Source organism: Pelodiscus sinensis, chromosome 3 (assembly GCF_052426305.1).
Source record: "Pelodiscus sinensis isolate ZL-2025 chromosome 3, ASM5242630v1, whole genome shotgun sequence".
Lineage (NCBI taxonomy): Eukaryota > Metazoa > Chordata > Testudines > Trionychidae > Pelodiscus > Pelodiscus sinensis.
The window spans coordinates 140,836,433-140,853,054 of NC_143054.1; the positions used below are offsets into that span (position 1 = coordinate 140,836,433).

The window sequence follows — 16,622 nt, forward strand, 5'->3', positions numbered from 1 at the left end:
GTTAGACACTTGATTTTTATACTTAGGCACCTAAACTTACTTGCCAAAATTCTGTCTGTCACACAGACAGGAGTAGTAGCAAATTTAAAATGATAGAAGTGAGAACTAACTGAAGATAGGTTTAATCTTAAGAGTCATGTCCACCAATACCCCAACACATTCCTGCAATGGATGTTTTCACATAAATTATTAGCTGTATCGTAAACATTAATTTGTTGATCAAATTGTATTTTAATTCTGCTCCCAAATTGGGCTACTGCTCAGGACTTGGCAGTATTGTACATTGATTCTGTAATACAATTAGAACATGGTTTAGTTTCGTCTACGCTGGCAAAGCCAAATTGTATTTCAGTTGATTTGAGACACTATTGTGAGTCTCCCAATACAGAAGTTTTTACAGTGTAGGCCAGACCTATTCTTGTCACTCAGTTAAGCATGTCTTTTTAATTAACTTTATAAAGGAAATGTGTTTACAAAAATGTCTTTAAAATATAAAATAGTTTTTTTTCTGGGAAATAGCTTGTCTTTTTAAAGAAATCTTCAAAATAAAATAAAAAAGCACTGTCTCAGGTGCTTTTAAATTTGTCTTTTGCTAGTTTTCACAATTCACAAGCTGGTGTATCAGTAGTTGTTATAATCAATAGCTTGGCTTCTGAAAAATCTAAAATGCCTTTACTTCAAATAAATGAAATCAGATTGTTCACTAAATACTTTGTTTCTGTGTATTTCTAGCCTCTGAATGTTTTTGTGTAGGATAAGGTAGAAGCATCTGTAATGCAGCTGCTGGTCAGATAGAGTAATGCCCCTTGTTGCAGATGAAACAAGTTGGCACAACTGTTTTTTTTTAAATTTGTTTATTTTATAAAGAGCCAGAAACAATATAAATTTACATTCTTTTGAAGTGGGAAGATTTTCTTCATCTTCCTGAGCTTTATCAAAAATATTTACCTAGAGGGTGTTTTATAAAGTAGAATGGACAATTTGTGGGTAATCTGATTGCTTGTGTTTTTGTGGCAGTAAAAGAGATGTTCTCTCACTCTCATTTTGTGGAGTTAAAGTTGTTTTTTAATGTGAAATTTGAGATGGACAATTTTCACAAATGTTTCCTAATATATTTACAAGTAATTAACAAACTAATAACTGCAATTAAAATTATTGTGAAATAATTTGAAAATATACTGACTTTTTTCTTTCGCTTTAGCTTTTGGCTTTAATATTGAGATGAGAGGCCAAATAAATCCATAATGTAAAACCTACTTAAGTCAAATGATTTACACAAGGGATGAATCTGGCTTGAAGAATTGAAACTAAAATTAGTATATGGTCAAGCTTTGTTTTTGTTTTTAATTAAAAAAGCATACAACAAAAGGAAAAATGGCAGCTTTTCTTCTATAAAAATTTGTAAGCACTCTAAAATAGTAATTTCTATTGATCCTTATTAGGCCTTTCCCTTATTTCACCTTTGTTAAGTATAAACAGTTGACTGCAAAACTCAATTATATAATATGTACATCCATGTGGAGTAACAATGCCAAGAAACTGTGAAAAAAAAAGGGTCCTGGCAGCTGCGTCACAGGGTTTGATCACTTCAGGCTGGGGTGCCAGGAGATTTGAGACAGATGTTTTCAGACATGCGGCATGCCTAAAACATTTCCAGGGGTTGAGCTACAAATAGTGACTTAATAAGTTCAGAAATAGGATAAGTATGCAGGAGGACACAAGAGTTTATTCACCCCTAGGTGCACAGCCAGCCTCTTTGCATTATATCTGCTTGTCAGAGTTCGCTATTTAAGCTGTCATGCCCTTGGTATTGCTCTTTGTCTGACTGGGAATAAAGTGCAGCATTGTGATTACTAATCCTACTCCAGTGACTTGACTTTAAATGTGGTTTTGGAGTGCATCCCGGAGTTCTGTTTGCTAAGCTTCCTACTGCTGTTCCAGAGACACCACTGGAGATCGATGAGAGAGAACACTGCACGCTGCCTCCTCATATAGACCTGTTGCTTTTTTCTTTTTATCCTTTGAGGAAAATCAATGGATACCAAAGTGATCTGTTTGTTTTTCTTTTTTTCTTTTCCTCCATTCACAGTGGGAAATCATACTGGCCGCATCAAGGTGGTCTTCACACCCAGCATCTGTAAAGTGACTTGTACCAAAGGCAACTGTCAGAACAACTGTGAGAAGGGAAATACCACCACCCTCATTAGTGAAAATGGTCATGCTGCTGACACCCTGACTGCCACTAATTTCCGAGTAGGTAAGTACCCTCAAACCATACTTGTTTTTAGCCTTTTTGTCCAATAGAAAAAGATTTGTAGTGATTAGTACCAGTTGTGTATCTGTTACTCTTTCTGTAGAGAAGATGTGGTTAAGTAAAAGCAATTGTATATCAGACAAGGGTTCTGGTTTCCTTCTGAAATGTTCTTGATAATTTCCCGGATGTGCTCAAGAGACTATAATTGCATTTATAATCTAGAGTTTCAGTTGGAGGACTACAGTGTACTGGACAATAACTTTTCTTAAAAAAAAAAAAAAAAGCCCTCCATAACGCAAAGCTTGAATTAATACATTCTGAAAGATTAGAAAAAGTTTGTTTTCCTCTATATATTTAAACTATAATAAGTGAAGGTGAAAGCTAGCCTGAGTTGTTAATACAATCCTAAAATATTCTGTCTGACAGTTGCTTGACTTTACCTTCCTGAAACAGTAGAGTTCCCAGCTTACAATTCTTGCCCTTTTTGTGCTGTGAATAAAGCAAATTTGTTATGTATCAAATATCTTGACAGGAGATTGAAATTTTAGAAAATAATTAATAATTCTGACATACTGTAATTTCTGCTGGAAACAGTCATGCCACTACCAATGCTCATACTTGCATACTTGTTAAATGAGTACTTATAACTTAAAACCATTAAATTATGGTGAAACAAATCCTGAATATTTTGTTGTTAGAAAATAACATAACAGTTTTATCTCCATACCATTTTTATCTGTTATTTTGCCAGTGTGCCCTCATAGTGCCATAGATACACACATTATAATTTTAGTTTCTTGCTAGCATATACAAAATGTTAGGCAGCATTGATGCTGGTCAATGCTGCCCTCTTAAAAGTATACAATATTTCAGTTTCTGGGTGCGGGAGGTGGAAGTCCAAATTATTTTACATCCAAACAGAAAATACAAAGTACTGAGCAGTCACTCTAAGACTGTCACTAAATTACCTTGCTGTGGATGCAAACTTTTGAAATCAGAACATGCTCCTTGACAACATATATTGGTTTAGCATGCACCTTAGTATAATAAAAATTGTCTTTTGCTGTAAGAACAGGGTCTGTAAAAAGAGGAATACGGCACCAATGTGACTGCAATGTGTGTCTATTCTGAGACTTTTTTTAAAAACGGATTTTACTAATGGATGCTAAATTAATTACTTCTAATTGATATTTACTGTTAATGTGTATCTTTATTAATTTTGACAATTGCCACGGTTAATCAATTCCCTCATTTGACTTTATTTTTGTTAGGATGAAATATTGAGAATGAGTGCTTACATAGTTTATTTGCTGTGTAAAGCAGTGCTGTAATCTGATTTCTTCACAAATATTTGAAAACTTTGAGAGAGAGAGAGGGGGAAAGAGAGAGAGAGACCGACCTGTTAAAACATGTGAAACACCTTCCTTCATGGCCTTAGGCCAGGTATTTTTTCATGCAGCATATTCAGTAGCTTCTTAAAAGGACTCAGTAAAACCAATATATTATAACATTCAGTGGAAAGGAAGAGGAACATTAAGTTTGAAAATGCATATTAATAAGTCATTAAGCATGTATAAATATGTTTTCATTTAATTGCATTTATCATAACCCATTTCTCTACTTCATGCACTTATGCTACAGACAGGATTTGTTGGAAACAAACCAAAAGCATGCACAGTTGTTCTCAGTATAGTTATTTTCATAAAAATTAAGAAGACTAAGATCTAAGCAATGTTTTTAGGATCTCTAATTACAAGTAGAAATAGCCTGTGAATTTAAATATTTTTTAAGAGCAAGACCAAGGCTGAACCGGCGCACCTATAGACTCAATTCCTTCAGTGGTCCTAATTTTCAGGGATCGCTTGACTGATTCAGGACTTAATGCACATGTTTTAATGATGTTCTGTGTGGTACAAATATCCCAGTTCTGATAATCAGCAAGTGACTCTCATTAAATTAGGTCTTTCCTGACCAAGACACTCTCTAACATACAAGCTAGTGATAATCTGAGCCTTGTCAGATTCTCCTGGTTTTTTTTTTAAATATATATTTATTGGTGCCTGAAAAGGCCCTGATATGACAATGCTTAATGCTGCAGTGTAAAGTGAAAGATGGATATGCACGTCCTTTTTGTGACCATTTTCTGTTGAATAACGTGTAGCTATGAAAACATAATGTTTAGATCAGAGAAAATGTTTTTACCTTTCTGCGTTTTTTAAAACCAAAATCATAATTTCATATGCCCTATTTGAACAGTTAATTCTTACCACTAATAATAGGCACCTATTACAAGGGGAAAATCAGAAAATGCTGTTTTAGATTGTCATTGAGGCTAAGTGTAATTGCATTGGAGAGAGACGCAAAAATGCTTACATATGACCAAGTGTAAATTGTTTGCTAGGAACCTGAAATTGAGTAGTTGTGCTCTTATATTGTGGCTGAGCTATTATGGCTCATAATGAACAAACTTGAGCTTTATATTTATTTTCAACCTTAGCATTGCTAAATACTATGTTGTTTCTGTTAGGATTTTGGGCACAATACAGAAGTAATACCTATATTAAAGACTCCCAAGCATTTCCATTCTAATAGGTCATTTTCCGTTTCCTGAAATGTGCCCCGTTTTTTCATATGAACTTTTGCATATTAGCTCTTAGGAAGCAAAATTTTCTGTTTTTTTGTTTTTTTTTAAATTTTCCCCAGAAATAGGTGACTTTTTTTCAAGAATATACAGATTGAGAAAAACATGATTTTTCAGATAACTAAAAAAAGCAACCTTTTCAAAGAGCTCTAGCACATTATCTGGAGATGATGAAAACGTGATATTTGGAAAGGAAATGGTCCCTAGATTACAGATGTGTGTTTTCATGTGTCAATGAAATTTGGTTTAAAAAAATTACCTTGCGCATTAGAGACTAATAAACTCCCAATGTTTCATTGGCATGAAGCATGTGTGAATATGTAATGTAAATGTGATCTTTGAATATTTCACTGGAAATACACGTGTGCATAAGGAAAGAATTTCAGTTCTTTTCTATATGTAGCGGCTTGCATTATAAGGTATGTGTATGTGGGTATGGAAGCGTACATACAAAATACTGTAAAGGCTTCTGCCTCATTCATTAGACCAGTGGTTCCCAACCTTTTTTATGCCATGGATTGGCAAACCCATTTACAAACTTTTCGTGCACTGGTAACATCATATTTGCATATTTGAATGTTCATTATGCAAATAATGAATATTCAAATAAAATGTTTCCTATCCGCCTAGCCCCAACCCAGACCCTTGTTCCCCAGTGCCTAACACCCTTTGACCCCATCCCTATACCCCATGCCCTTTGACCCTTTAACCTCTGACCCCCTACATCCCATGCCAACACTCTTTTGCCCTGTGACCCCACCACACCCTCACCCAACACCCCTTTGACTCCACCCCTGCACTCCCCAAAACGAGGCTGCCCCTCCTAGGGAGAGTGGCCGTTACTGCCATGTGGGCAGGGGGAGTGGTTGTTGGTGGCACATGCAGTTCCTCCTCCTTCGTGCTCCCTCCCTCCTCATATGTGTATCGCGCCCCCATGGATAGAGGTGGGAGAGGGAGTGTAGGGCCCTGGCTGGGTTGCCATCTTACTTGTGTGGGAGGAGGGAGGGAGGTGTCCCCTGCTCCGTCTCCTCCTGACGCCGCCTTAGCCCCACCGCTGCCGCTGGGCAGAATCAGCTACCACGGCTGCTGGAGCTGAGCTGCTGTGAACAGCTGGCTTCAGCTCTGCCAGCTGCTGCAACCCGGCATCCAGCAGTTCATGGCCCGGTGGTTGGGAACCTCTACATTAGACAGATTACACAGTGTATTACTTCTAGAAAATAGTTGTATATTTTAGCTTTTTTTAAAAATAGGAAAATCCATTAAAAAAAGTCACTAAAATACCATTACTTCTGTAAAATGAAACATCAAAAGTTAAGAAATGCCAAAATTAAGATTGCATGTGCAGTCTTAATTCTACCCCACTGTGCTTATGACACAACCTTTAATTATATGATCACATGCTACTTTTTCCTCAGGACAATTGCCTGAGTGGGGCTCTGTTAAACAGGCAACCATTCAGTATTTTATTTTAACTTCCCTGTTTTATGTGTAGCTCTGTGTCTCTCATACTGCACCCCTTTTTTTCAAACCCTGCCCTGAGTATTTTTTTATTTATGTATAGGGTTTTCTGTGGTTATCGTCTTTGCATCCGAGTCCCCCACAGATATTAATTAATTTTTCCTGGCAATACTGCTGGGAGATAGGGAAGTAATACTATCCATATTTTACAGATGGTGAAATGAGAAAGATTGAGTGATTTGCCAGTGGTGACTCAGGAAGACTGTAGCATAAGCAAAGATAGAATCCTTGTTCTCATTTCTTTTTATGTCAGACTTCACTACTCCTCAATCTTGCTCTCTACTACTTCAATTCCATTTCAAATTCTCCTTCTTTCTCTCTTCTAAACCTCTCTTCTCTCTCCCCCCCTTTGTCTCTCACTTTCTCTATTCTGTCTACTCCTTACTTTTACCCACAAACACATTCCTTTCTTTTATCTAGTCAGTGCTGGGGTATTGGAGAAGATTTCTTTTAGTGTGCTAGTCCATGGGGGAAAGGGAGGTTCTTAATTGCTCTTTCCCTTCTCCTCTGTTTTATCGGGTAGCGCAGTGAACACTTACAAGAACTCCTACTGCAGCTTCCCTGGACTCTGAAGTTAATACTCTCATTCTCTGGAACTTACCCTGTCCTCCTAAGCGGAGTGATTAGGGAACCAGACTCTGTTCCTTAGAGCTGTTGGTGCATGTCAACTGTTCTCACTTCTGATATCATTGGACTGGGAATCAAAAGCTGCTCGTCCATTCAGCTTCTTTTCTCCTTTGGTCTTGTGAAGGTTTCTTCTGTCTTCTGGCCTACACTGAAAGGTTAGTAAGGAGAATCCAGGGATTCTCAGTTGATATGGTGTTGTGAGCAGTGTTCCCTCTAAGCTGCAGCGGTGATTAATCAGCCCTGCCCAGTCAGGGGCCCAGGACTCAGTGCATGAGCTGACTAATTGGGCGAGACTGATTAATCACCTGTAAAGCTGTGCTGCCATCCAGCTTAGAGGAAATGCTGGCTGTGATGTCACCCGAGTCTCATCCTTCTTGGCATCAAAGGTACAGGCAGTCCCCGGGTTACGTACAAGATAGGGACTGTAGGTTTGTTCTTAAGTTGAATCTGTATGTAAGTCGGAACTAGCGTCCAGATTCAGCCGCTGCTGAAACTGACCGCCAGTTCTGACTTACATACAGAATCAACTTAAGAACCCCAAGCGTCCCCAAGTCAGCTGCTGCTGAAACTGATCAGCAGCTGATTCCAGGAAGCCCCGGGGCAGAGCAACTCTGCCTCCGGCTTCCTGCAGTCAGCGCTGGTCAGTTTCAGCAGCGGCTAAATCAGGACGCCTGGGGCAGAGCAGCTGGGGTGCTGCTGGGTTGCTCCAGTAGCGCCGCTCCTCGGCACTACTGGACCAACCCAGCAGCACCCCATCTGCTCTGCCCCAGGCGTCCTGATTCAGCCGCTGCTGAAACTGACCAGCAGCGGCTGAATCAGGACCAGAGCAGCTGGGGTGCTGCTGGGTTGGACCAGTAGCGCCCAGAGCGGCGCTGCAGGACCAACCGGCAGCACCCCAGCTGCTCTGCCACAGGCGTCCAGAGAAAAGCCTAGTCTGCTGGAGGGGGGGGCATACTAGCTGCGCCCCCTCCACCCCAGCAGACCAGGAAGACACGGGCGGCGGACCGAGACGCACCGCGGTCTCGCCGCCTGGGTCCTCCGCGGCTTTGCTCCCCGTCTCCCTGGTCTGCTGGTCTCCAGCAGACCAGGGAGACGGGGAGCAAAGCCTCTGAGGACGCCGGCAGCAGGACAGCAGCGGGGCGTCTGGGCTGTCCTGCTGCCGGCTTCCCCCGCGGCTTTGCAAAGCCTCGGGGAAGCCGGCAGCGGAGTAGTCCAGGCGGCCTGGGCTGCCTCGCTTCCCGAGCCCCCCCGCAGCTTTGCAAAGCCGTGGGGAAGCCGGCGGCGGAGCAGCCCAGGCGCGCCTGGGGTGCCTCGCTGCCCGAGCCACCCCTAGGGCTTTGCAAAGCCGCGGGGAAGCCAGCAGCGGAGTAGTCCAGGCGCGCCTGAGGTGCCTCGCTGCCCGAGCCCCCCCGCAGCTTTGGAAAGCCGTGGGGAAGCCGGCAGCGGAGCAGTCCAGGCGCGCCTGGGCTGCCTTGCTGCCCGAGCCCCCCCGCGGCTTTGCAAAGCCGCGCGGGGGAGGGAAGGGAGCTCGGGCAGGGGGCTGCCCCGCTGCCCGAGCCCCTCCGCGGCTTTGCTCTGTGTCTTCCTGGTCTGCAGACCAGGGAGATGCAGAGAAAGCCCCAGAGTACACGGGCGGCAGGACCACGAGGTCCCACAGTCCGTGTACTCTGGGGCAGCCCCGTTCGTAACTGCGGATCCGACATAGGTCGGATCCGTGTAAGTCGAGGACTGCCTGTATATCAATTGAATACAATGTCAGAAATATCAGCACAGGCCACAAAAATTTGTACACATTGTGACGAGTTGAGTCACAGCAATCCCCTTGAGACTGTCACTTGGTAAGCTGATTATACCACGGAGCCCACCTACCTGTTCTGCTGAGCCAGAAGCTCTGATCTCCCCCAGCAAAGGCACAGAGTTGGAGTAACAGCTCCCCAAAAGTATAACACGGACTCTGATAACAGTTCTAGGAGGGCTCAGTTACTGGGACTTGACATCCAGGAGCACAGCCCCAATGAGACCAAAACCCCAAATAAATCTTCCTTACTCTGTGTAAAAGTTGTACACAGAGGAGGCTTATAAAGTTGGCTCCCTTTATTGATGAAAGAGAGATATGAGCAACTGTTGTACCCCCCTCCCTGGTAACAATTATGTACACTGGATTTGACAATAAGCAAAAGTGATTTTATTAAGTATGAAAAGTAGTATTTAAGAGGTTTCAAGTGATGACAGACAGCTCAAAGTAATAGAAATGTAGCCGTGTAGCTGGTGTAGCTGAAGCAAAATACAGGACTATGTAGTACTTTAAACGTAGTCCTGTATTTTGCTTCAGCTCAAAGTTATTAAGATAAAATAAAACAAGTCAGCTACACTTATTACACTAAAATAAGTTGTTAAAATAAGTTGAATCATTTCTCACCCTAGCCCTTATTTGAGGTAAATCTCTTCAGGTCAAAAGCGATCTGGGATTGGTCCTGCCTTGGGCAGGGGGCTGAACTTGATGGCCTTCTAAGGTCTCTTCCAACTCTATGGTTCTATGATTCTATGATCTTTTTCCTGACCTGTGTCTAACAGCTTCTCCCCTTGTTCTTTTCTGGACTTTTCATGTGTCCTCTTGAGATAGGGAGCAGTCTGTGAAGACGGCTGATGACAATCATTGTTTGTTTCCCATCCCTTAAATAGAATTACCCGCACGTGGGAAATCTTTGTCCCATTCTCCCACCTCTATGGAAAAATGCCAAATTCAAGATGGACTCCAGCACCAGGTGGCATGATGGCACCAATACTATCTTTGTAGGACCAACCACAGAATAGACTTACAGGAAAAACAAGACTATTCACATATCCTTGTCCCGAGCACTGAACTATTAAGTTCCTTAAGTTCCACTAATGGCTTTCACTAGAAGATCTAAATTACACTTTATATTTCTAACTTCACATATAAGAATGACACATGCACACAAATAGAATATACATAGTCAGGGGGTTACAAGCTCTTGAATGATAGGTTACTTGTCCCATTGTGCATGAAGTATATTTGAGTTTTGCGTATTCATATTCAAAAACACATTGCCATAAAATATAGCAGGTAGCCGGCTGCACGTGAAGATCAAAGAGCGCGAACGGCACGTGCTGCACACTGCGCGGGTGCGACCCAGCTGAAAACAGCTATGCAAAGCCTCTGAGCTGTGGCGCCAGGACGAGTCCGACACCATGAGTGGAGCACCCACTCGGGAGTGAAGAAGAATGATGCTGTAGCATGTTTACTTGCTTCTTATTAATAAGTGTAATCATATTGACGACCCCACAGTATTATGTCTAATGTGTAGATTAGGTGTGTGTTTTGGTCAACTTCAGAGTCTTTCTCCATGATATATAGACAGAAACCTCCAAGCAGAAACACAAAGTATCTTGCTCAATTTTTTACCCTCTTTTGTGTTTATCCTGTAATTTTTGAAGGATACACAATCTTTCTCATGTCACTGAGAAAAGAGAATGTGTATAGTTTTTGCTCAAAACTACCCAGTAATTTTGCACAGCTTAAATGTCAGAAAACCGCTTTGTAAAGTCATACAAACTGGTCCCTAGATGTATTTGTAGTGTCTAGGCATGAATTATGCATTATCCTAGACAATATATTTGGAACCCATTATGATTCAGTACATTTAGAGTAGTGAAAAGATATTTGGGCACTACGTTGTAAAGCAATGAGCTCTTTGGATGGAATGCAGTAGGGGCAACATGAGTTACTATGTAATTATTATTTTAATAGGCTTTCTAGGTAATTTCTAAATTCTGTGAAAGTATAAAGCAATATTGACATAAGTGTTAATACTTTATCACAAATAAAATCAGATTTTTTCAATTTTGTACTACTCATTAATTTGTTACCTCTTTAGTTTAAAAGTTAATCTTTTTTATTTATTAAAGCAATTCTGGAAAGTACTATAGAAAACTGTTAGTTAAAACACAAATGTGACTTGTAAGGAAGCCAACACATTTTTAACTGTAGTCTTTGTGTGAGAAGAGATCCAATAACAGTGAGTTGCAGTTAAATGTTTTTAAGGAAATTGCTTTTAAAAAGTCAGTGTAGGCATAGATGAAAGAAAATGAACACCAGATTTCATTCCTAAGAAACAGGATGCTAAATCATACATTTTTTCTTTCCTTGTGTTGCTGCCATTTGCTTTTTAATACAAGTGCCCAAGTTTACTTTCATTGCTCTGTTTTCATACATGCAATCCCACAGGATTCAGGAGATATTGTAAAGCTATGATAACCGAGAAAACTTCTCGAGGATAGTTTGGTTCATGCTGATACATAATAGCACAACAGTGAGGCATATTTTCATATAAAAGTGGAATGAAAAGATTGATGACATATAAAGGTCTGTGTGCCAGGGAAGGCAGATTAGCAGGAAGCAAAAAGTCAGACAAACAGCTTGAAGAACTATTTGGATAGAAGTGGAAAAAGGCTTAAAAACTTTTCTGGCTGCTTGTGTCAGGCACTCAGTATTTAGTTTTCTACCTATTATAACTGTATTTGTATTCATAGGCCACTCTGCTGCAAAAGGTCCAGTGAGAATACCATTACTTCTTACTGACTGTGGCTTTAACTTTCATGCATAAAAATATGTGCAATATGTCTGAGCTATGAATACTGAAAAAAGAATGATGAGTACAGTTATTTTAATGATTACGCCATTGCATATTTAAATAAACACACCATCTTGAACAGTTATAACTTTGTTATTGCTAAAACAAATGTTACATACAATATGTCCTTACATACAAAATTAGGCATTTACTTAGCCCTTGTTGTAGCCATGGCAACCAACGGCAGTGAAACCTGGCAGCTTCAGAAAACAGATGCTCAGAAGTTAGATGCGTGTCGTCATAAGTGCTTGTGGACAATGTTAGCAGGAGTAAGCTATGAGGAAAGAAAAATGAACGATGCGATCAGAAAAATAGCTAAAGCAAGGTCTCTGTTGCACATAATTTGCAAGAGAAGACATTAATGGCTAGGTCAGGTGTTACAAGTGGATTGCAATGGACAACCAATTAGGGATGTAAAAGGTTAACCATTTAACCAGTTACCTGGTAAGCATTAGGCTTACTGCAATACTTATTGGGTAACCCATTTCATAGCCAACCACGGCAGGCTGCAGCAGTTGGGTCTAGCCTGCTAAGGGGGGACCCTGCCTGCACGGGGATGGCCCATGGGATGTCCTGGTGGCATCCTGTCCCTGGGAATGTCCTAGTCTCAACCTGGCTGCAGCTGCAGCCTGGAAGGACCCCAGCCACAGCCTGGCTCTGGTCACGTGGGAATGGCCTGGTGGCATCCTGGCCTCCATGGTGTCCTAGTTCGGCCGTACAGGAGTGTCCCGACTCTGGCCCCAGCCTGGAGGGATTCCTGCCTCAGCCCTACGGCATAGGAAGGTAGGTCTCTGGCCCTGGCTGGCCTCAACCCTTGCCGGTTAGTCTTGTCCTGGCCTGGCCAGCAGGAAACTGCCCATACATGTTGAAGTGGTGGAGGCTGGGCAGGCAGTTAACTAGCTAAATATTAAAATGTTAGTCATTTAACTGGTTAACTATTTAAACTCTGTTTTTTACATCCCTACTACTGATTATGGCTCTCAGTTAGAAGCCAAAAATCCCTAACAGAAAGAAGATGACCAAGGATAACTTGGAAGCATACAATTATCAATAATATAGAAAAAATTAATTTGAAATGGGAGGACTTAGGTAACATGACAGCTGATCAGCAGCCATGGAGAATGTTGGTAGTTCAGTGTGCTGAAAAGCTTGGGATGGACTAAGATCTAAGGTACACCAGATGTCTTGCACACACCTTATTGGGAGTTCAAGTACTTGCCAAGATCAGACCAAACAAACAAACAAAAAAAAACAAAACAAATGACACTCCCCAAACCCTTTGAATTATCCAACTGCAAAAATAATCTGACAGATTTCTTACCTGGTGCAAACATTCTTTTTGTCACAGTTGGATTTATCTCAACTGTTCACCTTTGAGCTGAGGGCATATGAGAAAATAAGCAGCTATCAATGCCCTACTAAAGATACTTTTCTCTGATTCCAGCCCCTACCATTTATGCTTTTTTAGTTGATACTGCTCCATGTAAGTCCCTTACTACCTCCACCCAGCCATATAACTTTTCCCCACCCATTATAATGTATCATTACTCTTAGATTGTCAATATCTCTGTAATGAAGTGCTCAGTCTCTGTACCATGGACATGAAAAAGTTCTTTGCACCTCACTACCATTTTGCTTTTGAAAGCTGAATGGCATCTGCTTTCATGTTTGTTTACTTACTCTCTATGGAAAATTTTCACTCGTCCTTAAGGAATGCAAAGGGAAATGAGCAAGATCAACAAGTCCCAGATTTAGGGGTGAAATCTTGAACTTTGTGAGGTCAGTGAAAGTTTTGCCATTGACTTCAATAGGGACAAGATTTCACCCAGATAGTTTGTCACTTGTTATGTGAAAATGACAGGTTTGGAGGCGGTTGTGATTGGCTTGTGCTATGCTAGTGAAGTGCTCCATTTCCCTTGGAAAAACTCCCTACTGATTTTTTGCAAGGTAGCAATGTATTTTTTTCACACTAGCTTTTAGCTCTGGGGAGAGTCACATGAACTTGAATCCTTTGGTTTCACTGGGCTGTTTCTGATCAGAACTGAAAAAAAAGATGTTGAAACCACAAGCTGTTGATTTGCCATGGCTTGTTGTCTGGTTTGGGGTTTTGAACTCAAATAGGTGAATAAAACATATCATATGCTCAATAATGAGAAAAAAACACATTGGCAAACAGTTGAGTAATCTTAGCCCCAGTCTCTTATGAAATCAGATTGAGAGCTATCCAATGTCTAGATCCCAGGGCAAATTCAGCCTTAGCTTAATCAAGTGCAACTCCATTGATTTAATGGAATTTCATCTGCTTACACTAAGGCTGAATTGATACCATCAATTGTCAGTTGTCAGAACTAAGCTTTGAAATGTTGATAGTTGTAATAGACCCTTTATAAACTCCTGGGGGAATTGCCAATTATGAATAGAAGGCACATGGGTTTTAATTAATTCCTTGATCATTTTAGAAAATATATGTCCAAATTTTTCAAACTTGGCATGCAAATATGAATGTGTATGATTTGCAGAAATTGTACAAGTTAAACACATGGGACAAAATCCTGGTTCTAAGTGAAGTCAAAGTTGCATGTATATGGAAAGTGTGTGTGCAAATATACAACTACTTTAAGTATATAAGGAGATCTACCATCTCATAGAGCTGGAAGGGACCTTGAGAGGTTGCTGAGTCTAGTCCCCTGTCCTCACAGAAGGACCAAGTACTGTCCCTGATGGATTTGCCCTAGATTCCTAAATGGCCTCCTCAAGCATTGAGCTTACAGCCTTGGGTTTAGCAGGGCAATGCTCAAACCACTGAGCTATCCTTCCCCCTGTAATTGCTCATGTCCAGGGCTTGACAAACGGCAGCGAAAGCTGCTCGCCAGCCCTGAACTGTGCACTATAGTTTGTCGAGCCCTGCTCATGTCCATTAAACTTATGTGTGTGTGCCTGCCACATGCACTGCTGCCAGAAGATTTTCCCTAAGTAGTACCCATAGGGGCTGGAGTCCCCAGCATCTACTGGATTGGCTCACACACACTGCCCTATAAAGGGCGCCCCCCTGACTCCACCCTCCTCGGTTCTTTCTTTCCACCAGTGACGATGCTTGGAACAGGATGCTTCAGTTTGGGGTGTGGCAAGTACTCCCTTTGCATTCAAGTTCCCCTTAACAGACTGCAAAGGACCTGTTAACTTTTGTGAAAGACTCTGCCTGGGGGTGAGGCATGCCCCGCCCATCCTCCCTACCCCACTACCCCACCCCCGCTTCAAAACCTATCCTGTGTGTCTCACGCCCATGCCAGTTAGTGATCCGCATGCTGACTGTTTATGTTGCCTGGGGGAAGGACAAGTGTTGCATTTGTAGGTCCTTCCATCTCTAAACTATTAAGAAGCGTAATATTCAGCTTAAAGCACTCTTGATGGAGTCAGCACTAGCTCCGTAGGACCAGCAGTTGGGCTCTGCGGGGTCCTGGTACCTTTGTGTGCAGTGCACTGCTGGCATCAACAGCTCGGCACCGTTGTTGCCCATGGTTCTGACTAGCCTGCTAATAAGCCGGGCAGAGAGAAGTCCCCTCGTAAGGACAAGGAGAGGAAGAGCGATCAGCCCACAGATAGGCCAGAGAAGACCCAGAAGGCGATGAACCTAGCATCCTGGTCGCTGTCGTCAGTGTTGGAAATCTGTCTTCCCACCACACTGCAGGCTTTCTAGGCTGCACAGGACATAAGTCAGTTCTGCCCCTGATGCCCAAGGGGCTCTGGCACTGGGGTAAACCGCTGTTTGATCCCTGATCGTCCAGCACGGTCCATTCCCTTTGTCTGAAAGGAGAATGTGCTCCTAAGTCCCCATAGGCCTGCAAGTGAGAGGCCGGGGCACAATGTGCGATCTTCTGCGTTGCCGGAGTTGGTGCCCAGAGCTGAGCAGGCACATGTGCCCTGGAACCACAGTTGTCAAGGAGTCTCTCTACTTGCCGTGCCGCCAGAGGTATGTCGCAGTGACACCAGCACCATTTGCTGTGCCGTGGATACTTGCCGTCACCGAGCCGATCCAGCCTCAGAGGCACGTCCCGTTTCTCCCTGTCCTGGCACCGTGGAGCTTCAGTCTGGCACCATTCACCAGACTCAAGGAGTGGATCATCAGGTCGCCGAAGTTCTTGCCAGTGCTCCAGACACTCCTAATCACCAGGGTCTCTGTCAGTGATGGAGACCCAGCACTGGAAAGGTCGTTGCTCCTGTTCATCTTCGTAGGTATTGGCAAGTGTCTGTTCTGCAAGCATAATGTCAACGGCTGCCACCATCCCCCAGTGCAGCAGACAGCACACTGTTGACACCGTCGCAGGCACACTGTGGCCACAGTCTCAGTGGCAGGCTCAGTGGTGCCCAAGGGAATCCCTGGGGCTTCCCAGTTCAGCCCCGGGTCACCTCGTTGGTTGTCAGTGCATCCCAAGCCCCATCGGTGCCACCAGGACCTCACAGTCCCCAAGGAGATGTGGGCATGCCTGCTCCCCCTCAACAGGCAGCGAATGCAGGGGACCAGTCCCAGCAGGGTGAGGTATCCCAGCTGGCCCGGGCCACCTTCTATTCATTGCGTCCTCCACAGGAGAACTCGAAGGCCCACCAGGACCTTTTCAGACGGGTAGCCAATGGCCTGGGCCTACAAGCAGAGGAGGTGCAGGAATCCTTGGACTCATTCAAGGTCCTGGGTCAAGCGGGCCTGGGCAGGGTGGCATTGCCCCTGCATGAGGTGATGGCCAAGGTGTTCTGGCAGACACCCTCCTCCATTCTGCCAACAGCCAAGAGGACAGAGCAGAAGTACTTTGCCTCGGCAGGGGGCCATTACTATCTTTATACCCACTTGCCACCCAACTCCCTCATGGTGGAGTCCATGAACCACAGGGAGTGCCAGGGCCAGCCAAGGCCCACCCCTAAGAATATATACTCC

The 16,622-nt window shown here is 42.9% G+C and overlaps 1 protein-coding gene across 9 annotated transcripts in view; it reads left to right on the top strand.

Annotated features, from left to right (window-relative positions):
• Positions 1 to 16,622, top strand: part of LTBP1 (latent transforming growth factor beta binding protein 1) — a 328,168-nt gene that overhangs the window by 97,691 nt on the left and 213,855 nt on the right. For 7 of the 9 annotated variants that reach the window (XM_075924972.2, XM_075924973.2, XM_075924974.2 and 4 more), the window contains exon 5: positions 2,090 to 2,257. In XM_075924972.2, coding sequence (XP_075781087.2) covers positions 2,090 to 2,257 — 168 coding nt within the window. Of the gene's footprint in view, positions 1 to 1,720; positions 2,258 to 16,622 lie in introns of those variants that run through there. The other 2 variants (XM_075924979.2, XM_075924980.2) reach the window with 2 other exon arrangements.